Below are 27,761 nucleotides of genomic sequence, written 5' to 3' on the forward strand. Positions count from 1 at the left end.
ATTTTTTAAATTCTTAATTATCCAAGCTTTGCAGAAATATTAGCAAAAGTGCAGCGACCTTTGACCCTTGTCCTCTTTACTCTTGGTTGCCTTTAACGTTTAATGCCTATATCTGCCAATAATTTCTCTGATAAATAACTCATTTTTAGTAATTGAGTTTTGTTTTTTTCTTTATGTTTTTTGTTCAACTAACAATTTGAAATTCAAAGATATTCAGTTTATTATCATATAAGACAGTAAGTTAAAGTAATAATCTCGAAGATTTTCATGTAAATAAATGTCTGTTAAGTCACTATCTATCACTGAATGAGGTAACACAATGGTGATTGAGCCTGTGGCCCACTGATGAAAGCCTTTGCATCTGCAGTATTACAGACTGGGTGTCTGTGGCAACTTTCTCTGAGAAAATCACAAGCGGTGCCCAGTTAGTGACGCGTTTTCCATCAGCCAGCAGTGGTTGGTCTGCCAGAGAGGGTAGGCGGAGCTAAGCGGCTGCTTTTCCGGTCTCTGCAAGTGTTGCGAGTAAACAGTAATCTACTATGGCTGAACAAACAAAGAAAAGATCGATGACTACAGATACAACTTCAAAAATAAGTGAAAATCCAAAGAAAAAGAAACAAATTTGATGCTCAGATGAAGCAAACAGTCTAAAAAGGAAAGCGACCGTCAGCCAGGAAAATCAAGAGTTACAACCGGAGCCAACCGTGGACGTCACACATGCAACACTGTCTGGATATCTGGGGAGTATGCTCCCGCAATTACTGTTTATCGCCATAGGTGGCGCCAAAGAGAACGAAACTGAGATCTTTGAGATTATAACTTATAATGAATATATATTTAAGGGTTATTCTGCCCTTCATAAGTATCTGCTGCTCTGGCTTAAACAAACACATTAAAACAACAATCCAAAGCAGCAGGTGTGTTACAGAATAATGTGTTTATTGCCTGTAAATGATGATTCTCTAACCTTGTTTATACAGGAAATTAATCAGAGATGAGTCAAACCTTTTTGGAAAACTTGGGATTATCCTCCATGAACCTCCTCTCCCTCGGCTGGAACGTTCTTATGCCCGCTCTGACCTGATAAAAACATGAAGTGATGAGACGCAGACAGAATCAGGCCCATCTTTCACAGCCATCATGCGCTCATGTCCTCTTTCCAGGCTGAACTTTTACTCACAGGGTTAAAAATAACCTCCAGCTCCAGAGTGATGGTCCCCTTCGACAGCCCGCCCAGGTCCTCTTTCTTCAGCGGGTAGGCGATCTGCTGTCCGCTGCGGATCTGCGGGACAGAAAGGGCATCAGGTGCTGAACTCAGACATGACCCTGACCATCAGTCAAGCTGGATTACATCTTAGCAAGTCCTCAACCCTGTGCAGTGAGGTCACCCTCTTCACTTTAATTTACACACAGAGTGTAAATAGATTAGTGTACTGTCTGCACGACGGGCTCTCAGAGGTGTGTGTACCGAGAGCAGAGGAATGGCGATTTTTCCCAGGAAGTCTGGCGCCTTGTCTCCATCCTCATCAAAGATAGTCACCACCAGAACCTCATGAATGTCTTTGACGGGGCTGCAGAGACAAGAGAGGAGGTCAGGTACTCCTCACACACATACACACATAGTGATGTATTAATATGAGAGAGAGGCTCAGACTGACAATGTGAAGACTTTGTCCCACTCCGGGTAGAGGCTCTTGTAGATCGTGTGGGTCTGCAGTCTGTCGTTGCCCACTTCCAGCACACAGAAGGGATCACTCTTGCCTGCAAAACACAAACACTTTCACTCGGGGCTCCCTCTGTACAGCGAGACAGAGCAAAGAAAGAACATGAATGTCAGGAAACACACCGTTTAAATCAGCAGCCAGCAGATCTGCAGCTTTGATGACTTTGACTTGAAGGAAACCAACATCCCGCAGGTTTTTCAGGGACCTTTTCAAACTCTGCGGGGACAGTGAGCAGACAGGAGGTGTGATTGACTTTAGAAAACACTCACAGTCACAGCTACAGTTCTTTCAATTGACAAATTAACCGATGCTTTATTGATATAGGTGTTGCCTTTCTTTTTAATAATTTAAATCACTATAAAGGATTCTCTTATAAGATGTATATTATAAAACACTTAATTTGCTGCAGAGCGTTACTCAGTGCAGACCCTTTGTGCTCTCTGTAACTACACGGCTATGTCTCTGTAAAATGTTCTCAACCGTCTCTTAATAAAGACTTTTTTTAAAAAAAAAGAGAGAAATCACTCAGAGAGCACTGACTGCCACCGTACTATTCTCTTATTTATTAGATTTCTGGGTTTTTTTGTAATAAAAGAGCTTTTACTGGACGGTTTTTGTCTTTCTTGAAATAACCGTGAAATTCTTTTTTCTGCGTTGGAAAAGTTTCTCTTGAGCGTTTAAATCATAAATCTCACAGCCAGTACTTTTAGTATTCTCCACAAACACTTCAATCCATCAACAGGACACGCTGCCACACTTCTCAAATCCACTTTTGACAGTTAATCCAACTAAACGCTTAGTGTAATGGATTACCCGTCTATTCAGGCTTTTTTATACTTTTCAGGCATAAACTGAAACCAGTGGCCGCAGCACACGCACAATATAAACGCACATACAATACCATCTAAAAACATTTATGATGTTAAAACTTCTCGTGATTTAAATCTGCTGTTGCAGCACAGAGAAATATCACTGATACACTTCTCTCTAATGTCAAACATCCACACACTACATGATATGTAAACAATAGCAATCACATCACTTAATGCAGGTTATTATTAAGATTACTGTGTGTGCCAGATTGAGCATCGTACCACTTCACATATTGTTTTGATAACAGATAAAACACAGACTGACTCCAACCTGCTGTAGAGAAGCACAGTCGTTTGCTAACTAACGTTAGCCTCAGGGCTAGAAGGTTTAGCTTAGATCTTAAACAAGCAATGCTACTCAAAAGTTAGTTTAAGCTCCTGTGAGGACTTTTTCGCTGGCTATGAAACAGACTGATTTTAATTCTGATGTCTCTTTATGAGCTACAAAAGCAAACCAGACCATCAGCAACAAGACTGATTATTTCTATAGAGTTATTTTTAATGCCTAAAACTGTTGGCTCCCAGGAGCTTCAAAGACTTTTCTAATAACAAACAAATGTCGGAAAAAGTGACACTGGAAGAAACGCAGTGCAGGTACTGACATAGTTGTCGAGCTGGATCTGCTGCTCGCGAGGCTCGTCGAGCGGTGCGGCGCAGAGGTCAGAGATGGAGACGCCGCTGCATGTCTTCAGTGTGAGCAGGAAGACCAGGCGTCCTCTCCCCTGGTCCAGAGTGTGTGTGAACAGTTGCCTCTGATCGAAAGGGACCCTGGTCAGGTTGACTTCACACCTGTACGTACACACACACACACACACAGGACCTTCACATTACAGCCAGATCGATATATTGTTTGCAGATATTATCAGTCTCTGCCTTTCACGGATATATCAGAATCATTTGTTTTTTCTGACGTTTTTCTACAGAACATATAATGCAGAAAACAACACTTGTGGTGGTTTAGAAATGGTGTCTACATGGAGTTCATCCAGCAGAGTACACTAGAGTCCATTACCACTGGAACTGGTTGCTTACTAAAACAAATTTCATTATTAAAGAATATTTAGCCTTACTATACATTGTCAGCCTTCTGATAATCTTTATAGATTCACATCACTGCAAAGTCCACATGGAAAAAAGGTCTATTTTCATTCCAGATCAAAAACCAGCCATAACACCTTTAAGTCAGGGAATTTACCCTCTAAAAAGTGTTGTTATCAGTCAGGCTCTGCTTCACATGTGCAGGTACAATAAAAATACATATATCAGACATAGACATGCACAATAATGGTTATAACATGCACATTAGCATGCACACACAAGAGACACAAAAGAAATGCAGACTCACGATCCCAAACACTCCTCAGTCCTCCGTCCCTCCTTGGACCAGAGCTCCACCTCCAGCACGTCTGACCTGTCCAAGAACTGGTTAAAGGTGAACCTCTCTCTCCACTGAGGGTTGGACACCTTACAGTGATTCTGAATCAGGAATAAAAAACAGAGAAAAATTTACTTGCATGGACACTGAGTCGGAAAAAGTCGGAGAACATTTTCTTGTTATGTTTTAATGATAATTTACCTTTGTTTGCAGGCTTAAAATTAACTCACTCAAAAATGTCAAAAATTTGGACTTGTATCTAATCTTCTCGTTGGTTGTCACAGGAAATATTTAGAAAATGTATCATTTTTAAAATGTTAATGTCTGTCATGTATGTAAATTTTAGTGCGTAAAATGTTTGACAGCTTCAAAGATCTGCATCACGAATCTTCACAGCACATTAAGCCTCAACAATTAATTATTGCATCTCCACGCTCATCAGCATGTACTGTAGCTGTGATGTGTAACGGATGATGATGCAGAATAACAAGATAATCGTCAACGACAGCAGCCGCAGAGCCAGCAGCGCAGGAAAAGTGAGCATCATCACTGCCAGACATCATCCAGCTGCCAGGATGAGCCGGATTACAGCTCAGGCAAAAATCCATTTATCTTATTATTGTACTGATGTATTAATTATACGTCCCTCTAGATACAGGAACAGCATGTGGATAATAAGAAAATTAAAATGTGTGGCATATGTAGTCATTCACGATTATTCATCATTTACATTTGTTTAAAGACTTTCGTGGAGCACTTTAATCATATCAGAGTTTAGAGGGTCCCTCAGACCAGTCAGGTTCTCAGCTGGTCTCGCCTCCGGACCCACTATCACCTACTTAATGACAAACCACAACCCACATTTCTGACATTTTTCAGCCACTCAAAATGTATTTAAAGCTCCTGTGAGGACTGAAATTAATTCTGATGACTCTATATGAGCTACAAAAGCAAACCAGACCATCAGCAACAAGATTGGTTCTTTCTATATAGTTATATATGCCTGAACCTGCTGGTGGGGGGGAGGTGTCAGACGAAGAGATTAACTGCACGCTGCCTTTGTTTAAATTTTCCAGGGCAAACATTTAAAATGAGTGATACATATGACTGTTAAAGAAAGCAGGATGAGATTTGTTGTTAAAAAACACTACTTCAGCATGGACAGGACAAAATCAGCAAACAGACAAGAGGTACGGCTTTGTCCACAGGGGGCGCCAAAATCCACACAAACTGAAAGTTCCTCACAGGAGCTTTAATGAAAAATGGTGCAGTTTGGACCTGAGACAGGACGAAACATTATACACAGTAGGGCTGCTTAGTTAATCAAATTTTAATTTCAAATAAAATTTTGGTTTCCAACGATTATTTAAAAAACAAAATCTAGTTAAAAGGATTAATTTAACTCGAACATGACCAATTGGTTTAATCACCTGAAATTCAATCACAGAGTTATCTACGACCAAACAATGATGAGCAAGCGCAGAGAAAAGTAAAGCCCCTTCTTCTACTGCAACACAATCATCGATAGAGGCCACTCTTTATAATGCAGCAGCCAACACGCCCAGCTCACAGAGACCTAAAGAAATCACAGATGCCTTTACATTCTTCCCAGCTAAAGGCATGTGCCCAAAATAACAACCAGGGATTCAGTACACTGTGAAAGACCCCTTTTTAACAAAATATTTAAATAAATGGTTGCTGTTCAAAAGTCAGTGAGTAAAACACAGTATGTCAACATCACAAAACACAACAGTATCATGGTCAACCATAAGGACCAGCAGGTGGCAGTGCATAAGAGGAAACTATTCCCTCTACACAATTAAGTAAAAAAGTGCAACAGAAATGCAACTGCTGTTGGTCTCATCTAGTTTGAAGAATGTCAATGTAACTGTAGCTGGGATTACCCAATCAGTGTATACAAGGAGTGTGAATAAACTTCACTACTACTGCACGCACGTTAAAGGAAACCCATGTCCTTCAAAATAAAAGCGCAGCATTGACTTTATGCCACACTTTCTTTTTAAAGTTGAGAACCACGGCCTTGGACCTTAAAAGTAAATACTAAATATCAATAAAAACAAAACAATGAAGACTATAATGGACTATACCTTATAAAATAGTAAAGAGTTTGGAATCCATATTTTTAATTTGTAAAATCTACAGTATTTTGACGATGCTCTTTTTTCCTCCCATTAAATTTTTTCTTTTTCCGACCTTTTGAATCTTTTTTTCAGCATTTGACGTTCTCACAATTGTAACACCTTATCTGTACATACATGTGAGGTTATGTGTCCAGATTTGTAAAAACTGGATGCTGGCCTTGAAGAAACATTTCCAATATTTAACTTCAAACATCATTATTTATTTCCCTTGTTGTAAGCAAATACCAGATCGGTGTAATCTGACAACAGAAAAAAGACAAGCAGAAGACTGAAGGAAAAAAAAAAAGAGTTTACAGACGATGTTTAACAATAACAAAGAAATAAAGAAAATGGTTGAGGATTGGAGGAGAGGAGAAAAGGAGCAGGGGAAGGGAAGAAGAAGAGGACAGTGGAAAAGAATTGAGAATTGAAGAGGTGAAGGAGATGAATAGCATCAGTCCTCCATCCAGTACCTTGCTTTTGTATCTCTGCTCTCCCAGTCTGAAGCGAACAAAGAGCTGACCTCCAGCGGTGTCCAGCGGCAGCTCCTGACCCTCGACCAGAGTCACTGACACCACGGACGTCCACAGCTGATTCTTCCTCAGCATCTCTGACAGGCGAAAGCTCTGAGAGGAGCCTCCCGACTGCAGGAGAGGGACGTCAAACAAAGGAGAGAAGGGTAAGAAGGGGGACATGAAGAGGCTCAGGATACAACAGAAAACAGGATGTAAAACACTTCATATGTATTTATTAAGTACATTTTACCTCTAAACTGTCACATATACAGCATATAAAGCTTAACTCAGATGGCAGCACGCTCCAAATCAGTGCTTCAGACATTACAACTGGCACGGCCGAATGAGACAGCATTATCTGTCTTCTCCAGTGAAAAGAGCATGAAATTGTTCCTTCATTTCACAGAGAGATTAGGTAAAGCCTGCAGTAGCTACAATGCAGAGCAGAGTCTCTCTTCCATATATAATAGGCCGCCATATTCTAAGATAATTAGCTGAGCTTACATGAAGACACGGCACTGAAGGGAGATAAATTTAACCCAGATTCAATTAATGCAGATCAAGCTGCCTATGATGTCATGTTTGAGTATGTTGCCCACATGCATGGGCAGGAAATAACCTTTAAATTCAGAATGCACTTTGCAGCAGGGGAACGTGCACATGGCGGCCACTGCAAACACACAATCACGTGGCTGCAACTCCACCTACAAACATGCAGTTAGGTTAAAAGTTTTTGGACTAATCCCAGGAATGAGCAAAGATGCCAGATGTGCTGGTTTAAAGCACCTTCAGAGAGAGCTGCCCGACACATACACAGACTCATGCACTACAGAGGAGAGAGTACAGATGGCATGATGACACAAACAAAGCATGCATCCAGCAGCTGCTCTGTGGGAGAAAACACCTCAGCAGTGACAGGTCAGAACACAACAACCAGAACCATTTAATGGATATGGTTGGCCACGTTCTATTGTTATTGTTTTGTTATTGTAAACAAATCCTATAAAACACAAAACCAGCAGTGTTTAGTCTGTGCTTAATGCTTCCTACTTCCCCGACCTGTCACGGGCCCCAAGCACATGGGGGTCATATATGTTGTTGACTCCTTGAAACGTGACACTGTTGCTTTTAAAAAGAGACAAAACTCATTGTTCTTCTTATAAATAAAAGGTTGAATTCATAAGGAATGAAACACACCCATTATAAATTCAATACGGTCAGAGGTTTTGCTCCCACAGCTTTACTTAGTCTAGCATGACCAGTAGCTTATGGCGGCTAATGTAAGCAAACTTCATTACTCTTCTGTGTTGTCTCTCTTTTGCAATGTTTCAGCCTTTAACCATTATCCTAAGGTGTGGCACATTTACCTGTAAGCCCCTTTTAAACAGCCTGTTCATGGCGGGACTGTCACAACGCCTCGCTTTTCAGTATAAAAGGTTTGCAGACAGAATGAGGGGGCAGTGTCATTTCTCTGTTAAGCAGGCAGTGGAGGAAGTAACAGAGACAAACTGAGGTCTGTGGTACTTGTGGAGCTGTGTGTGTGTGCACATCCATGTTAAATTTGGACCTTCTTATGCCACTATTTTATAAGCTTTTAGGTGCAGCTGTGTAGTTACACAAGCGCCAAACCGAATGCATAATGTGCGCATGTCACACGGTTGTTCCGATTAAATGCTTCGGCGAATGTAAACGCCTGATGGTAATGGATCACACCCCATGTAAACAGTCCAATCAGAATGACAAAGAAGAGTGCATGTAAACCCAGCTGCTGGTGTGGAAATACACTGGGATTGATGGTCAGTCACAAAAGTGAAAGCTGCCGTAATGATGGAGCTTATTTGATCCTGAATGTCTGTATTAAAAGGAGTTTGGTTTCCCTTTAAAAGGCTTATTAAGTACATGCTTAACCAGCGAGGTTTATAGCTTTTAGATAAAATTTGGTGGTCTATGGCACAAAGGTACTACAAGCTTTGACACACAGACAATGCTTGATAGTATGATCTATTCATTGCTGTTATAGGATTTGTTAACAATAAGGAAAATCCTGCAAGACTTATCCTGTAAGTGCCCTAATACTGTTACGTCTTTGACTGAAGGCTGACTGTAAACAACAAATTGAGTTGTGTGTCGCTTCCTTCAATAGGCACACACTCTGCAGAATGTGGTGATTTGCTGCCCTCTTGTGTGAAAAGGGATTCGAACTTGAGACTTTCAAAATAAAATGTTGTTCCCCTCATGTCTGTCCCGTGTGCTCCCTCCATCATGCCTTACCCTAAAGCTTCGTTTCTGTTTTTGAGGCCACCGCTGTCAGCAGGAGCATGCATGTTAGGTGCAAAACAGAACAACACTGTGGTTAGTACGACACAGACAGAAACACGGTGTAGAAACATAAATGTGGGGTAAATACAATGCAGCACAAGTATCCCTACTGCTAGACAACATGCAGTAAATATATATGGGAGGTTGCCACACATGGCCTCTTTTGCTGCTTCCGTCTCTGTGCGACAGACTCAAGTCCACCAGCACGACCCCCATGTCGTCCTCCAGGCTGTTCGGGTCGTCCAAGGGCAGAGACAGCTCGTTGACCCTGAAGAGAAGGGGATCACAACTTCAATTAGAAAGAAGTACGAGGCAGAAAGAGGACACTAACCAGCAGTTTCTCTTATTAGATACTAAGCAGCTTCACTGGTGCACTGTGGGTAATGTGGTTATTAATGCGGGCTGTTGGAGCAGGGACATAAGAAGAATAAACCTGTACTAAATAAACCATTTATTTAGTACACTTCTTCACTGTGATTATATACAACAGCCCTGCAGTGATAACTACCTCTATGTAGTAATCACATTTAGTTCTGCTGACAGTGTCAGAGAGGTGTTACATCTACCCCCAGGTCATTTTGAAGGTTATAGTTAGTGATACTTTCCTTTTGGTGATTCAGTCGTTTTCAGAGCAATGATAGAGCTGATTTAAGAACATTTTTGATCATAAAATAAACTTCACAAAGAAAGCATTTATTACAGGGCTGCTGTGTTGGACTATACAGCTGTATGATGTATGGTAATTTGGTCATTTGGTGCATTGACTTAAACATACGTGGAGGTGGACTCATGAGTGGGCTGTAAGAATTGAGCTGGACTTTTGTAAGGGGGATGTCCATTCGGAGGGCTTCGGGTTCGTCTTGCTTTTTAGTCACCTTATTGTATGTGGGTCTGTTATTTGTGTCCATTTTGTAACTAAAACTGTTTGTGAACCTTTCTATTTGCTGTCCTATGGACTGTCCTGTGAGGTGTCCTGCAATTGTAAATTTTCTTTTATGTTTTTGTAAGTACCTGTTTTAGGACTATTTAGCTATTGTGCTAATGGCATATTAAAAAAAATCTAAAAAGATGGGACATCAGCTGTGTCCCAATACAGGGGCTGAATCCTTTCGAAGGGCATATTTGAAGGACGTCTGCGTCGAAGGCTGTCCCATTTCGAAGGCTCCTTCAGATGCGGCCAACAAATGCATCCTCCTTTTCCCCGGGCCACAAAGGATCCATCGGGTGCCTCCTTCGTGGCCCAACATATCCCAAGATTTATTGCTGACTTGCGGACTGTTAAACGGCCGAGTTTACACTTTAAATGTGAACGTTTTTGGTTTCAATTCAATCGAATACCTAGCAATACAAATGTAAAAATAAAAAAAGGGCTCTTGAAACAAATGATCTTTAAAATAACAGGCCAAGTTACGTGGCGTTAGATATGCTAGCTAGTTAGTTAGCTCGCTAGCTACCTGTTGCTAGGCGACAGGAGCGGCGTTTGGTGAGTCAAGGGTAAGGGCGGGAACAGCTGGTGACTAAACAGGCAATCCTCTGTAGACCAGACCGTCTCATTTCAGTTTGGCTTTATCGGTCTACACAGGCTATGAATGACACATCCTCCATGGACCGCCTCCTTCGAGGGCTGCAGCCCGTGGATTGGGACACAGCTATTGTGTACTGCACTGTAGCATGTTTTTAAATAATAAAGGTTTTAAAGAAAATAAATGTGGGAACCTTCTCAAACTACAGCCTCTAACAACGTTCACTATTAGCACACATTACACCTGCTGGAAGTAGAGAAACACTCAAATCTAGTACTGTGGTTTCCTACCTGAGGACCGGGACCCCCCCAAGGGGTCTCAGGATGAATAAGAGGAGTTGTGAGATTAGTAAAAGGAAAGCAAACGGAAGGAACAAATTACAGCTACACTGTGCAGTTATTGAACCTGCTCGTAATTGTTTCATTTTGCTCCTAAGATACAGGATTTTACATCATGAGGGAAAATAAAACTAAGTGATCTTTGGTCACTGAACATGAACAAAATTCAACCTTCTCACAAGAAGACAAGGCTTTATTTTTAGGCTTATTCAAAAGAACAAACAGTACAAACTTGACCAGCTGAAATTAGCTTATAGCAGTAACAAGACACTGCAGTACAGAAATGTTGAAAGATATGTTCAAAGACATTTTTGAAGTGTCTTAATCACATGGTATGTTTACTAAAGAGCCCTGAAATGTTTATTTTTTTAACTGCAGACTGACTCAGTACATATCATGGTCTACATTCCTGAAAAAATGTAAATTTAAGGGAAGTAAAAAACTGAATTATTGATATGTATAATCTGTTTCTAAGCTACATCATCAGGGCACACTCTCACTGCTTCCAGCACGTACTACACTCACTCAGAGTTTCCCACCAACCCTCAGTGATGCACTCACTTGTCAATCTCCAGATCACTCAGGGTGACACAGGCCGAGCCCATGAAGTCGTCAGTTGTCAGATCACGGTCGTACACCTGTCACGTCAAATACCAACACACTGTTAATACACAGAGCAACATGGAGGAAGTATTGTAATAGTGTGTGTGTGTGTGTGTGTGAGTGTCTTGGCCTCATACACAATGATCACATTTTTGGTCTTTACCACAATTGTGTGCAGGAAGCAAAACAAATGATGGTAATAACACAACAACACCAATGCACTGCACTAACATGTTCAACCCAAGGAGTGGGAGGATATCAACAGTCAACTTGAGGTCACTCATTTGTTGACTGATTCCAAAGAGCTGCTAATTAGACGTCCCTCAAGCATGCCTCTGGGGCTGAAGTGCAATAACGGTAATTCCCAAGAAGCACTCAGCAGATTGAGACACAGATCGAGTAGCTCTGCCAAATTCAACAGAATCAATCTCCCACAGAATGACAATTAACTTTCCCACCGAATGTTGAATTTTACCGATAATCAGAGACAGTGAGCTACCTTGATGTAGAGCTTCTGGCTCAGATCCTTCACAGGTAAGGAGAAGGTCTCGTTCCATGTGGGGTTCAGGTCTTTATAAACCACTTTGCTCTTGTAGAACGTTTTCCCCTCCAGTTTGAACTTCACATAAGGGTCGCTGGTACCTGAAAATGATGCACAACATGAAACAATGCGGTTTGGATTATGTAGTTGATGCTTAATCCAAACACGGCCTATACACCTCCAGGACCCTGAGGTGTGCAGGTAAGATTGTGGCCGACCCCTCTCACCCTGGACACAGTCTCTTTGAGACCCTCCCCCCCGGTGAGAGGCTGCGGTCCATCAGGACCAAAACCTCCCGACACAAGAACAGTTTCTTTCCCTCTGCTGCCAGCCTCATCAACAAGGCCCCGGCCCCACCCCACCCTCCTTCTACAGCCACTACAGTAATGCTAAGTCTCTAATTCAGATGTATGCATTACATTAACGCACACTGGACTATATACTGTCTGTTTACATTGCACTGTTTTTATTTGTATACTGTTAAACATGTGCACTTGCATCATCTTGTACAAACCTGCACATCTGTACAGCTCTTTAATTCCACCTGGTGCATATTTTGTATTATATTGCTATTTTTAATATCTTATTTTTATTGTCTAATTTTATCTAATTCTATGTAAGTCCCCTGAAAGTGAAAGTACTACTGTTAAATAGCTTTTTTACTTATTTTTGTATTTTTTACTTTCGAGAAAAGACCCTGCCTCTAATTTCCTGAAACGTACGGGCTTCCAGTAAAAGAGAGGACCAGTCTGCTCATAGTGTCGTCCCTTGTTTGTCTGTATTGAGGATGTGGTTTTTTTCCTCCCCAACCGATGTTACCACAACTTCCTGAACGAAAGCCAATCAGATTGTAGCTCCCACTGCGAGCACACAGTTATGTGTTTATTAGCATCTCATGACTTCTTTATCAAATGCAGGTGGGGCAAAAGGAAAAGGTGACTAATCCAAGAGTCAGTATACAGCACTGCTTTCTTTTATTAGCTTAGATGAAAGTGTTTTTATACTCTGATATCTCATGTTTGCTGCTCTGTTAAATCATTAACACTTCAAAGTAAAGGAAGTGGTTTGTAGCTGTTCTGTCAGTCGGCCAGCTGAGGGCAGCAGACTGCCTGACACTGTGTGTGGACCACCTCCTGTGCATCAATGTCCTGTACGATCATACCTGCTTCTTTAGGGTTTGGCCGTTTCAATATAAGCATGGCATCACAAACCTATTACATAACACGGCAGTGTTGCCATCAGCACACAGCTGTCAGCATATGCTGCACATGTATGTATGTAATCTGATCAAACAGAGAAATAAAAGGTTGTTCATGCACTGCTTAAAATGAAAGACTGCATGATCTTCATAACAAAGCAGAGAAACCAAATTCTCCTGCCACTCGATCCTCCGCTTTTATCTGCTGCATTATTTTCTCCTGAGCCGGGTGTGTAAATACAATCCACACGAGAGGGAGAGTGTAATCATGATAGTGCATACCCAGAGTGAAAGGCCTGTTGTAGTGAATGCTGGGTGTGGCTCAGACAGGTTCTAATACGCTGTGAGGAATCCAACCCTGGCTGTTATACTACAGGAGCAAACCTGACACTCAGCTGGCTCTGGTTACCCTGGAATCATTTACATAGCATGTAATAAAAACAGACACTCCTGGTCGTCATTAACCAGCCAAGGCTAAACACACAGGATGAGGCCAGTGAAAGAACACACACACAGGCAGAGGACACAGGTTTCTAGTGTGTACAAACACAGACATCATGACATTTGATAGGACTTGGTCCCTGGTCACCACTTACAGCATGAGAACGCAACACGAGGACTAAGAAACAACAGTAGTAGCACTTACTCACTGGTACAGAAATGAACACGGTCATGATAAATGTAAGGTGCCAAACTGTAAAACCATGTGTGATGAAAGCAGTTAATACTCCACTAACTGTGAAACATGAATGCAGAAGACACAGTCGACTGAAGCTGTTAGATATTAATAACACGACAAGGAAACAGTGTGTGATATAGTATGTAGATTTTGATTTGTTCTGATACAGATACCCGGATCAAGTGCCTCCAAATACAAAATGCTGTATCGGGTATCAGCAAGTAGGGGAGACCGGGGCTGGTTGTCTCACGAGTTGGTTGTGCAGCCAAACGATAGGGCGCTGTTTCATCATGTTCATATCAAACATTTGGCCTGATGCCATGATCATTTCTATCTAGTCATTTTGCTGAGATCACAGATAACATTGATGTGAGAAGACAGTTGGATTTGAGCATAGTTTCAGCTAGCTAGCCAGCTAAAGCCATGTGGTAATAAAATCTTTGTCAAGAGTGGGGATGGTTGTTTCACTGCTCTGGGGGCACACACATGTGACAGATGTTGGACATATTATGTAGGCTACTTTTAAGGCTGTCTTTTGAACCGATGTCACTTCTGGTCTTTTATCTTCTGACAAACTAGTTCAGAAAGTCAGTCGGCACAGCAAACACCTATGTTACAGTCTCTATGTTCTCAAATGTTTCCGATAACACACACGCTTTCTCTCTCTTCCATCCACACACAATAAATAGTTATATTAATAAATAATTCCTTTTGCAACACTAAATGCCTTCATTTTACTTGATTAAAGAGGATAATTCAAACAAATTGACAAATACAAAGAGATAGAGATAGTATTAATTTTAAAACTTATTTGGTGTCCATCCATCCATTATCCATACCGCTTATCCTGTTCAGGGTCGCGGGGGGCTGAAGCCTATCCCAGCTGTCATTTGGGCGAAGGGCGGGGTACACCCTGGACTGATCGCCAGTCAATCACAGGGCTGACACATAGAGACAGACAACCTTTCGCACTCACACCCACACCTATGGGCAATTTAGAGTCACCAATTAACCTTACAAGCATGTCTTTGGACTGTGAGAGGAAGCCAGAGACCCCGGAGGGATCCCACGCATGCACGAGAAGAACATGCAAACTCTGCACAGAAAGGCCAACCTTGCCCAAACCGGGGTTTAAACCGGTGACCTTCTAGCTGTGAGGCAACAGCGCTAACCACTGCACCACCCTGCAGCCCCGTATTTGGTGTCTCTAGCTTAAAAAACGAAAAAGTGACACGTGTTTTTTTCTAAAACTCCATTAATAATTATAGGGACAACCAACCCCATACACTGTGACAACTAACCCTGTGATGGGGTTGGTTTTACAAGAATGAAAGGGATATTCATTTCTACAAGGCAAAACTTTAAGCTTCCGTGATTTTGGAATGACCAATGCAAGATGTATTGATCATGAGTAATTCACACGAGAGCAAAAATTGTGACAACCAACCCCGGTCTCCCCTACACTATTCAATGTACAGATCGGATACCGTCGTTTATTAGCCCCCCAAAAATGGACTTGTTCCTTTTTCTCCGCAACAGCAGCCTCTGATGTTGATCAGGATTTCCATGATGATGATAATGATGACGATGTTGATGTTGCTTCTTTACACCCTGTGCACTTCCTCTGTGCAATTCCTCTCTGCACCTGTCTCAGATCGAACTTGAAGCTGTTGGCTGTGTTGGCACTTACTCACGTTCTTCCCTCCTGTCTAGATCCTTGCTTATGTTGTATTGTAAGTCTGAGATGTACGTCGCTTTGCACAAAGGGGTCTGCTAAATGAAATTGTAACACTGTACACAATAAAATACTGTATATTATGGCTGCCACTAGCAATTACTGTGTAAGAGTAGCAAAGAGTCTTGGGTAAAATAACTAAACTGGCAAAAATACAAAATAATACACTTTAATGTTGAGAATCAGTGTTTCTCTGACACTATTTGGCAGACGCAAAAGGGCCGTAACAGAGACTGCCTCTAACGTCAGCTCAGCTTGTTTTTAGACGAGGATTCCTGAGGACTGTCAACAACAAAGCAAAGCAAACATACAGAGCTAGCAGTGTGCAGCTATCAACATGAATTTATGTTTATTTTTGTATTACACTAGCATCGGAGGGGTATTTGGTATCGGCCAGATCTCAAGTCTGGGTGTGGGATTCAGCATCATGAAGAACATCTGTATATGTCTCATGTAAGACCAGAACATTTGGACCAGCTAGTGGGGAAGTTCAAAATTTGTCATCAAACAGATTTTCAATTTAAGAACATGAGGGTGAAGTGAACACTTCTAATTTGCTGCATCCATCCAGTTTTCTTGTCCTGCAATATTAAGGTTTCTTTTCTCCAGTTGGTCCAATTGATTTAATGTTGTTTGCATGATATCAGAATCAGAGGATGATCTAGTTTGTTTTGCCCGAGCTACAGCTAGGCTGCCACCGTCTGCATGCAGAGCCACAGATCATGAATAGACAAAGAGAGATCTGCTGTGTACTTTATATTGTGAATGTGTTTATTTTAAACATTTTAAATCATCACACGCTGAGATGATAAAGCTTACACAGTGGTGGAGTCGTTTACAGACACAGCCTTACAGACAGTGACAGTGTTCATGTCAGTACTGTAACTGTCAGACGAGGCTCTTACCACAGCGGTCCCTGATGACCAGGTTTCTTCCCTCCTTAAGGTTGATGGTGAGCAGGAAGGACCGAGCCAGATCCCTGGAGTTCTCTGAGACAGTCGAGGTCTCGCTGCCCATCTCACACTGGAAACACACAACAGTAAACAATCATTATTATTATTATTATTATACTGTCACGTGTAGTAGTACTATGTCTGATTAGATCTAGACTTTCTAAGTCTGCAGCTGTATCTGGATTAGGGATGGGAATCATAGGGTAACTCACGATACGATACAAGATACGTGGCCCATGATAACGATAATATCACAATACAGTGAATCTGCGATACATTACTTTTTTTTTTATTATTATTATTATTATTATTATTATTATTATTATTATTATTATATATTTATATATTAAAATATTGATACTTGGCACCAGCCTATCGATAGTTGTATTGCATGAGTCAGGACGATGATATATTGCTGTATCAATATTTTGTCTACTTAACACTGCAGCTGTTGTTGCTAAAGTCCCATTTCAGTCTGAGCTTTAAAAAGTATTAACAATGGTTTCAAAATGCTCTAAGTTTATTCCTTTCATATTTCCTGATTTTATCTAACAAGATGTTATTTACAGTTTAAGTATATTTGGAGAGTTTGCATGTTGTGGTTGTTTATTCTTCTAGAATAAGAATAAAGTGATGAATTGGGGTGAAAATGAAAAGTGATATCTACATGGTCCCCATAGCAACACAAGCTGCTCACAAGCAGTTCTGGGCATCTTTCACAACATTGTGAGGTTTTGTTTTGTTCTGCTTTCATGTGTTCATGCCGGATCATCACAGGCTGGAATTTACTCATTATGTACTTCCACCACAGCAACGACAGCCTGTTGAAAGAGATCGAGCAGGTGGAACAATCCATCAGAGGTGGTGACCGTCTTAATAAACTACTTCAGGGAGAGACCTGTTGGATACATAAGGGGGAGTTGTGTGGACCTCCAGGTCCACACAACTCCCCCTTACGTATTCATTTAAAACTGTTCGTTTACTATATCATGGATTTTGAGTTATATACATTTAAAGTGTCTGTGATTACAATATCCATTGAAGTACGTGTATTAAACATGCTATGACCATCAATTCCTTGTCCAAATATTTGGTTCATCTTTTAGCCTTCAAGAGCACCTAGCATTCACCTGGAGTTTAACAACTTGCTACCGTGAGCGCCTAGTATCCCTCTTTTTCTTACTCATTATGCATTTTCTCCTTATTTTGTACTTTACTATTTCCACTGTAATGATTATGATTTTAATGTACTTTGATGCAATATAAAAGCTCAGTCCCTGGAAGGCTTAATACTGTTTTGTGCCGCCTCTGCTTCCTCTGCAGGCCATGGATTATTTAATCTCTATTAAGCCTCTCCGCCAAACCAAGCATCTTTCAGAGAATAAACCGCGGTCACCCTGAATCACCCGGCTCAGCGTCCCGACCGTGACCTGCCACAAAAGCCATGAAGACAAGGCACACACTGAAGCACACGCCACCTATTGTTATATCATGTCCTGGTTGCAACACCATAATCTGGAATTAAACTTTGACTTAGACTCAAACTTCCATCCGTCAAAGCACAATGATGCAGTCAAAACACCCAGTCACAGACCTGCAGCTCAGGATGAAGCCACCTACATTCACCTTTACATGATGTTGTTATTTCTGACATACATCATAAATCATAAACAAATTAACAGGTGCCCAAATTGTACAGCAGCACTTACATTTTGGTTGTCCTCGTCTTTCAGGCCGTGACTGTTGAGATCATCACTCTGAGGAGAAAAAGGTAGCTACATATTACATCTATCATGTGATAAATGAAGGAAGTGTAAGGTCCCAGATAATGACAGAAAAGTTTCAGTCTGCTGATCAGTTCTCTTTGTTTTTCTTCCACGAGCCAGCCACAAATCCTCTGAGCATTTATTAAACATTCCTGCTTCCTGGGGACTGAACAGCAGCATTAAACCAAAGTACACAGTAATGAAAAAATAAAGACTTTTCCTGCTCTCTTTCTGCTCGTTCAGGTCAACGCTACTAAAACAAGTCTGAGCCTTTACTTCCCCCTAAAACCTCGAGGGACGAAACATTTTCATTTTCATTTGGAAAAAAAAGGTTCAGAATTATTCCTTCATTGCCAACTTCTGTGAAGTGCTCTGTGGTGTTTTTAATACATTTCCTTGAGCGTTGAAGAAACCATGGCATATCTAACCGCTGTGCCCATATTAACCCCTGTAGATTTTCCACTGTGTACAATACATGGTCTACTGTTTATGTCAACTGAATTAGGCTTAAATTGCCAATAATATTCCTTTACTGCAAAAGCACTAGTTGTAGTTAAAGTTGAAACACTATTTAGTTTAGGAATACCAACCATGTAAGTACAGTTTTAACAGAATAAAAACCACATTTAAACTAGATTTTGACAACACTAAAAAAAATCTACCAACATGCACAACTGCATGCTCCCTGAGGCATGCTCACATGTCAAAGCTAGCATTCTTATATTTAGCATGTTCAGCAAGTTATCCCCGACTGAGAAAGTTCACAAACAAAGCCCCCCCAAGTGTAGAAACAACAACAACAAAGTGGGTGAAAATTTGGATATCCGAGTCGTAGAGCAGCTAGAAGGTTCCTGGTTTGAATCCCAGTTCCTACACAGTGGTCCTTTCTGTGTGGAGTTTGCATGTCCTCCCCGTGCATGTGTGCGTTCCCTCTGGGTACTCTGGCTTCCTCCCACAGTCCAAAGACATGCTCGTTAGGTTCATTGGTGACTCTAAATTGCCCATAGGTGTGAATGTGAGCATGAAAGGTCTCTATCAATCTATCAATCAATCAAATTTTATTTGTATAGCACCAAATCATAACCAGAGTTATCTCGAGACACTAGAGCAGGTCTAGACCGACTCTTTGTTATGTTACTTAAAGAGATGCGTCAGGCCTGTGACTGACGATGGCGATCAGTCCGGGGTGTAACCCGCCTCTCGACCAATGACAGCTGGCTAAAAGCTCCACCTCCCCCACAACTCTAACCAGGATAAGCGATACAGACATGGATGGATGACTAACTTGATGTCAAATTGCACAGAAAAAAACGCAGGCAAAAGTAAACGTTGTGTTGATGGCAACACATTTTATAAATTCATGTATCACATATCAGCTTTTGCTCCCATCTTATATTTAAAAGGCTATGTGGCTCTTGAAGTGACCTACATCAGTTTCCTGCAGTGACACACAACCATCTGAGGAGCACGTGAATGCAGGACTAGTTTATCTTGTAGGATTGGCAACATTTGCTTGAAAGCATAAAAGATTACAGCTGATCAGAAAGTGATCAAATGTATCCAGAGGGAGGCATGAACGTCTACATTTCCCATCAGCCCATCCATAATATCTGTAAATGTCTTTGTCAGCTGTTAATTATTGTGCTGAATGAGTGACCTTTGCAGGTACTGTTGTTGATTTTGTGAAAAAGTTTTTAGAGTTGGTGTTGACATGCATTAGGAGCTGACTGTACCAAATGCCATGTCATCACAGTAAGATCAAAAAGGGTGTGGTGCAGTCATTAGACAACATTCACTGTTTGCCGTCATTGTTTTGCAGCACATTTGGTTCATCCATGTTTATCTGTGGAGATCCAATGTGACTGATACGTGAACCAGCTGTAAACACTTCATCTCATCTAAACTTAAAACCAGGCAAAAAATACCTTAAAAGAAAAGCATCCAAACATAAAAAACACTCCTCTACTCCTACGCTCTGAAAGATGATTTGTTGGTAAGAGAAGCTCTGCCACACTGAGCTGTGCAGTGAAGGCACACGGTAACTCACGGTAACAGCAGCTTCTCATCTCAATGGAAAACAATGGCTCTGCCAGACTGTGTGGAACCTGATAGAGGTGGAGATGATGCGCGACCATTGTTTCCTCTGTTCATTGTATTTTCTAATGAACAAGGTCTTAACTCAACTATGAGCTTTAATGCGCCGCCTTAACAGCAAACATTGTGAATAGGCAAAACCGTCAGGCTACGATCTCGCAGACTGTGTGCTGTATGTAAACCTGAGCTGTATCACATTATAAAGGTGTACAGACTGTGGCTACAGTGATGTGCAGAGCAACAGCTACATGGTAGCTTTGGTCCAACAGGCACTACAACCTGCTTTTGAAAGTATGCCATACCTAACACAGCTTATAGTGCTTATTTCTTTTAATAATGTCAAAGGTATATCAGGCCTTTTCATGTCTTTAAATCTGTCCAGCTCTGTGACCTCTCTGATGCTTTGTTCTTTGTGTGTATTTGCCCTTTTGTTTGTCAGTGAGATAACCGGATCACCTTACATAAAGGTGTATAATGTGACAGCAATTACCTTTGCTTTAGTTCACGTCAATCTGATGAAGACAAAAATAGAATGTAAATAAAAAAACATTGTTCACCTATATCAAAGAGCAATAATATGCAGATAATAATATAGATATGTCAAATATAGATGTAAGTGTAGTTAATACAGCTGCCCAGTTCTTCAACAGTTCAAAATAAGGGTGCATAAAATAAGCATAAATTAACGTGGTGGGACAAAATATCGATGCGGCAATATATCGTTGTCCTGACTCGTCCACTATCGATTGGTGGCACCAAATATCAATATTTTAATTTACAAACATTTGGCGCTCTGAACTGATTTCACTGCAAATTTGGCTCAGCGCATCACTACTGCACGACTCCTCACGGGGGCACTTGTGACATGAGAGTAATGTGAAAGGAAATTCATTAGTTGAAGAAGTTAATCAGATATCGTGACGTATCAATGATTGTATTGCAATATATCAATTATCACTGTATCGTGATATTATCGTTATCCTGGGCCACGTATCACATAACGTATCGTATCGTGAGTTACCCTGCGATTCCCACCTCTAGTATTAACTAATCCAAGTTCATTTCTGCACTGTTTAAAGCTACTGTAGAGAGTCATGACTGACAGGCCTGAGACCTGGTGTGATATGATAAATAACAGGAAGCATAAACAGCATTGACGAACCTCTAACACAGGGACAGTCAACATAATGCTGTTTGAGAGAGTTTACGAGTGTCGTCAGATTTCATAGTGAAGAACTAATAACAGACCTGCAGTTTGAGCTGGCTGCACTTCTTATCCTTATTGATTTATTCATTTCACACTGACAAGCTTATCAGCCACCTATTCTAAAGAGCAGGATAGGCCTTATTTACAGATACTTCTCCAGCTCCATGGAATTATTGATTTAGGCGTCATGTTTCAGGAAATGTTATTTTATGCACAAAGTTTACATCCTGACAGATATTTCCTAATGCTTGTCTTTGATAAATATTCCTTAGGCATTCTTGTTTTTGACTATAAAAGAAATAAGATTATAAACGAGTTATAAGAGTTATAAGATCCTGTTTATGGAAGGTTTAAAATCCAGCAATTAAACAACATTTCTAATGATCTAAATGAAAGGAATCCTTCCATCCAGTCAATCACGGGGCTGACCGTTCAGATTTACACCTACGGGCAATTTAGAGTCACCAATGAACCTAACGAGCATGTCTTTGGACTGTGGGAGGAAGCCGGAGTACCCACGCATGCACTGGGACAACATGCAAACTCCACACAGAAAGGCCCACTTCATCCCAACCAGGATTCGAACCAGGAACCTTCTACCTGTGAGCAAGAGTGCTAACTACCGCACCACTGTGCAACCCCTAAATGAAAGGCATGCTACAGATTTTTCTAATGTTAATTTCTTGTGCACGGTTCAGTTTTGCCTTAAAATGACTCCAAATCTCTTAATGGGAACACTGAGCATTTCAACATGGATTGAATATGTGAAATGATAGGCATCCAATAAAACCAACGAACTGATCAATTAACGCAGCGGTGAGGAACCTTTATTGAGCATTAACTTCGACAGCCCTGTTGACAAAGCGGTGCGTTTCATGTCTGTGCTGATCCGGTCCCGGTGTTTTTATCGGTCACACAGGGATCAGTGTTAAATAAAGTTTTATAACCTGTTTACAGTACGTATAAAAGCAAGAACAGAGCCTGAAAATTCCAAAATGTTCAATTTACAAACCCTGAGCAGTGAAAGCTGGCTGCACCTGATACAACCTGTTGATTCCCACTGATATCACACCTCATCTTGTCTGACAAGATGATATCATCACTGGAGAAAGGCTTCCCTCTCTGCTTCATTGTAAACATACAACTGTCTAAGCTAATGCACCAAATATGTGACCATGCCAGTTTTGCACACATTCATTATCCTTGTCGCTGCAGAAAATATCACAATGCAGCAGCAAAGACACCAGTCATTAAATCTCGTGCTTAAGCGGAGTAAAAACAGTTTACCCAGAGCTGCTGTAGAGTATTGATTTTGGAAGGGCCTCAGTAAACAACTACATCCAGCTCCTCCAAGTTACACTTTGTACGTCCTGTGCAAATACACCTGACACTGCACACCCACCACTGTACACAAACCAGTCACCACATTAGAAGTGTATCACCTCCTTACCTGTGAACAAAATACAATAATACACAAGCTTCTTCTACCATCATGCTCACTGTTACATGACTCTACAGAAGCAATATATGAAATGGAAATACTTCTCTCGAGTAAAGCCAAGAAATCTTTGTGACATTAGCTGAAGATCTTGGTTTATGTTTGGAGGAATGATCTGCTCTTTCTTGTCTCGATTAACACTTAAATAAAACAGTGTGTACCTGTAAGCTGTCCTTGGAGACCCCCGCAGAGGGAGGGTCTGGGCTGTAGACGGTCATCATCTCGGGCAGGCCTAGCTCCTCAGGCTCCATGCCTCGCGCAGCTCTGTAGTACGTCTCTGGAGAGCTCTTCTCCTCCTCATAGACACTGTTGAATGACTCCTGGGAGGAAGCCCAGTCCGTGCAGTCTGTCGGCACACTCAGACTGTGTTCACTCCACCCAGCTCCTTCACCTTCCGTCCTCAGGCCACTCCTCCCTCCTCCTCCCACTCTTCTAGCAGGCTTGACGAGCGGTGAGGAGGGGTTGCTGTAGCAGGGAGAGTTTAACCGCTGGAGCTGTGCGCTGTGGGAGATGGGAGAGTACTCCTGCCTCATGTTCCTCATGTCTGGAACAGAGGAGCTCATCCGATGGTCCATGCTGTGCTCGGGCTGGACGGCCAACTTGTTCGGGCTCGTCTTGTCTCGCCGGAAATGTGGCATCATCTTCTGGCGGAGATGCCGCAGCATGCCCGGCTTCTTGGAGTCCATGACAGGAGGGAGGGTTAGTCTGTGTCTAAGATCTGGACATCACTGAGAGCTGTAAGAAAAACAGACACAGAGAAGAATCAGCCACTGTCTACAGCTATGACTGACATTAAGCTGCCATTCCTCAACACAGGTGTCATGTTCCTACAACTCAAGGCTTACTGAGAAAGTCATGTCTGCCTGTTACTGCAAATGTAAAGCTACAACCAGATGGCTAGTTAGCTTAGCTCAGCACAAAAACTGGACACAGAGGGGAACAGCTAGGTCTATCCTGTCAAAAGGTAACAGATGTAATCTCTTAAGCTCATTAATTAAAAAGTTATTTCTCAGTTATTAAATTAGTACTTAATCCAACGTGTAATAATGGTCTCGATTACAAAGAGACTTCATGGATTCTCCTCTCGCTGCCTGTCTGTGCCTCTGGGACAAGAACCAGTCCAGCACGTTTAACCCCCTGTAAAGTCAAGGTGTCACTTTTATACTTCACTTTTTCATTCAAAACAAACATGACAGCTTTAATCAGTGAACTTTAGCTCGCCAGGCTAGCAGTTTCCCCTTTTTAACAGTGTTCATGCTGAGCAAAGCTAACACTCTGCTAGCTGTAGCTTAATATTTGGCACAGAGACATTAGATTTGTATCGATCGAACATTTTTAAACTGACAATCTCCAAGATTTCAGTTTCGTTCTCTTGGGGGCCCCCAAATGGCAGCAGGACACGTCCCAATTTAACCAGACGTCAATGGTTGGCTCCCTTTTGTAAAACGCGTCACTAACTGGGCGCCGCTTGTGATTTTTTCCATGAATGTCACCACAGACACCCAGTCTGTAATAATACTATATACTGCAAATGCAAAGGCTTTCATCAGTGGGCCATAGGCTCATAGAGAAATAAGTGTATTTCCTAAAATTTGCAATGTTTTTTTGAAGTCCTTTCCTAAGATAATCGTCCATCCATCCATTAGCTATGCTGCTTGTCCTGTTCAGGGTCGCGAGGGGGGGGCTGAAGCCTATCCCTGCTGTCAGTGCCAGTCAATCACAGGGCTGACACACAGAGACAGACAACCTTTCACGCTCACATTCACACCAACGGGCAATTTTAGAGTCACCAATGAACCTAACGAGCATGTCTTTGTACTGTGGGACGGAGTACCCGGAGGGAACCCACACATGCACGGGGAGAACAAACTCCATACATAAAGGCCCACTCTGTCTGAACCGGGATTTAAACCAGTTACCTTTTAGCTGTGAGGCAACAGCGCTAACCACTGTATCCCAATGTTAATTAATTAAATGGATTTTCTTTGTAGTAAAATCTAAAGTCTATTTAAGCCTGCAGGAAGTCTAAATAACAAATACATTTGTAGCATCTCCTAAAACAACTCTAAATTCTCTCTTCATCAATGTGAAAGCAGCCACAAAATATTAAACACAGTACCCCTGTTCAACATAGAACTGCAGTGCAGACACTACATGGGAACTGATAGGAAGAAATGACACAACCACCACGATGATAGTGAAGTCAAAAACAATTTCACAGCGGACATTTTTACATCCAACAGGAGGACAAGCACAGGTGTTATAATAACTTTAATGGTCCTGTTTGTCATGTCCAAGAAATCTGCTTATGTTGGATTGCCCCTTCCCCTTGTGTGTTCCCAGCTGGTCTGATTGTCTTCACTGCCCTGATAGTTTCCACCTGGTCCCCATTACCTTGTCTATATATTGCCTGCGTTTCTCTTTGTTGGGTGCCGGTTCGTCTTGTCCTGTGAGTCATAGAATCAACGCCATTTCCACACCATGCTCTTTGTCAAGTCAGGTTTTGTATTATTTTGATACTTTGTTTTGACTTTTTTTGTCATAGAAGTTTTTTTCCTGTGGAGTGATTTTCATTTTGCACTTTGTTATTAAAAGATTGTTTATTTGAACTTTGTTTCTGAGTCGTGCATTTGGGTTCAGTTGTGACACAATCAGCATGCACACAACCAGGACCATGAAATTAAAGCAGCTAAATGGAATACAGCCATCATTAATGCTGCTATAAACACCTGTTCTTTTCCTCCTGTTGGAGGTAAACATGTCCGCTGTGGAGAAGGCCTTTAGCAATTATAACATGTACTGTAATATACAGGCAAAGATTAAAGAGGGTGTGTGTGTAGGGTAATGTACCCATGGGCATTAACTGTTTTCTCACATCCCCTTATCAGACAAAAACTATATTTAGCTAGAAACACGATGTTAGCTCAAAGGTCTACCCACTTGCTCCAAGCTTTCACCTGCATCGTGGATTACTTTATAGTACCTAAATGTTATACTTGATTTATTAATGGTATTTACACAAACTCTGTACGTTATGCAGCCTTTTTGAGCAATAAACCCAGAGCTTTAACTCAAAGTAGCCATTTATGATGAGAACACTAACTCCTTACACTTTCCCTTCATTCTGCATCGTCACCACACCGTCTGAAAAATAGATTGTTGGGTGCGAAACATTTGGACAAAGCATTTGTACTCTGAACATCAGACACAAGAAGAACACAAAATACAGAACAAGCTGCCTCCTGACAAACTGCCACTGAACTGCTCTGCACCTTTTATATGTTTGCTGAATGTGACTATCAGTTGCTGAGTCATTGTCAATCATTCTCTGTTAACCCACTGCAAAGTCACTCCTCTTACATAAAACAGGATCTCTATGTCATGCACACACGGCGGGTTGACAAAGCAGTCTGAGCTTATTGCGATGCGTCACTAATGCTCCGAGCTGTCATCTCTGTAAGTGATCTCTGCAGTACAAACAGCAGCCCAAAGCTAACGCTGCTGCTTCTGACAAAACCTGATTTTCCTAGAGGAACACCCCCCTAAGCCTCTTACTGGCCTTGTTTGTTGTGTCACTAACTGCGACCGATGACCTGCCATGTTATCAGCTGTTGAGGGGAAGTGGAGAAGGCGAGGGGGAGGTGACAGATCGAGGAACAAGACAAGAGCCAGTGTTTACAAAACCTGCACAGATGACGACAGATGTTATGCACTGAAAATGGAACAGATTGACAGACAAGGCAATTTAACATCTAACATTAATCACACATGCATATTACAGATACAACAGATTTCACTCACATGCTATTTCTTCCAAATGCATATCAGTGTGACGAGTAAGAGCTAGAAGTGTTTATCTCAGGAATGAGTCTCATCTCCAACTACGTGAACAATATCTAGTTCAAATAAAATGCAAAAAGTAATGACTCAGATTTCTGTAGCCTGACCCAAATACAAGGATTAGAAGGGGGATCACTAAAAGGGAGAGACAGAGGCGGCAGGCTGGGGGGAAATGGTGACTGATAGGCCTCATTGAGGATCTTTCTTTTATAGTTCATTTAAAGCTCTAATCGAATTCTCATCCTCACGATTAAATAAACTGACTGACGGCAATATTGACATTTATAATGCTCCACCCGTAGAAAACTCAGCTGAAACGGCTCGTCATCAGTTGTTTGGAGGTATTACAGGTTTCGTGCACCTGATGTTATAAGCAAGAAAGAATTATATGCAAAGGGTGCATGATGAGTGTATGAAGGCCAAGAGGAATAATGTCCCTACTGTCCTTGTCCAGCGTAAAGTCAGACATCCATAACCGCGAAAGACTGACAGACTGAAATGACCCATGATGCATCAATGCAAAGAACCTGGTTAGGTCGTGGTTTGATGCAAAATTTGTACATGTGCTGGGATGTAGCACACAAATGGAGCTGAAAGCGTTGTTCAATTAAATGTGAAAGTACGTAAAAAAAAAGTTGTCTCTTATAATTAAGAAATAATCGGGACTAATAATCGTGATCTCTATATTGATCAAAATAATCGGGATTATTATTATTTTGGCCATAATCGTGCAGCCCTATATTAAAGGAAAAACAGTGTATCTTTACCTTAGCCACTTCAAACTAAGCTTTCACAGCAATTCTGTATTGCCACTATGGATATATTATATATCTCATTGCT

At 41.4% G+C, this 27,761-nt stretch overlaps 1 protein-coding gene across 4 annotated transcripts in view; it reads right to left on the minus strand.

Moving 5' to 3' along the window:
- Nucleotides 1-27,761, minus strand: part of LOC138591884 (multiple C2 and transmembrane domain-containing protein 2-like) — a 43,884-nt gene that overhangs the window by 10,728 nt on the left and 5,395 nt on the right. For 2 of the 4 annotated variants that reach the window (XM_069662548.1, XM_069662549.1), the window contains exons 2-15: nucleotides 23,243-23,816; nucleotides 18,226-18,273; nucleotides 16,469-16,586; nucleotides 11,910-12,052; nucleotides 11,369-11,445; nucleotides 9,100-9,214; nucleotides 6,586-6,756; nucleotides 3,942-4,072; nucleotides 3,199-3,385; nucleotides 1,847-1,940; nucleotides 1,659-1,761; nucleotides 1,469-1,571; nucleotides 1,181-1,282; nucleotides 1,006-1,080 (exon numbers count right to left, since the gene is read on the minus strand). In XM_069662548.1, the coding sequence (XP_069518649.1) occupies nucleotides 1,006-1,080; nucleotides 1,181-1,282; nucleotides 1,469-1,571; nucleotides 1,659-1,761; nucleotides 1,847-1,940; nucleotides 3,199-3,385; nucleotides 3,942-4,072; nucleotides 6,586-6,756; nucleotides 9,100-9,214; nucleotides 11,369-11,445; nucleotides 11,910-12,052; nucleotides 16,469-16,586; nucleotides 18,226-18,273; nucleotides 23,243-23,767 (1,992 nt within the window). In that variant the 5' untranslated portion in view covers nucleotides 23,768-23,816. Of the gene's footprint in view, nucleotides 1-1,005; nucleotides 1,081-1,180; nucleotides 1,283-1,468; nucleotides 1,572-1,658; nucleotides 1,762-1,846; nucleotides 1,941-3,198; nucleotides 3,386-3,941; nucleotides 4,073-6,585; nucleotides 6,757-7,246; nucleotides 8,932-9,099; nucleotides 9,215-11,368; nucleotides 11,446-11,909; nucleotides 12,053-16,468; nucleotides 16,587-18,225; nucleotides 18,274-23,242; nucleotides 23,817-27,761 lie in introns of those variants that run through there. The other 2 variants (XM_069662551.1, XM_069662550.1) reach the window with 2 other exon arrangements.

The sequence above is a fragment of the Semicossyphus pulcher genome, unplaced genomic scaffold (genome assembly GCF_022749685.1).
Source record: "Semicossyphus pulcher isolate SPU_LCO1_2020_fin unplaced genomic scaffold, fSemPul1.0.p SCAF_1, whole genome shotgun sequence".
NCBI classification, from domain to species: domain Eukaryota; kingdom Metazoa; phylum Chordata; class Actinopteri; order Labriformes; family Labridae; genus Semicossyphus; species Semicossyphus pulcher.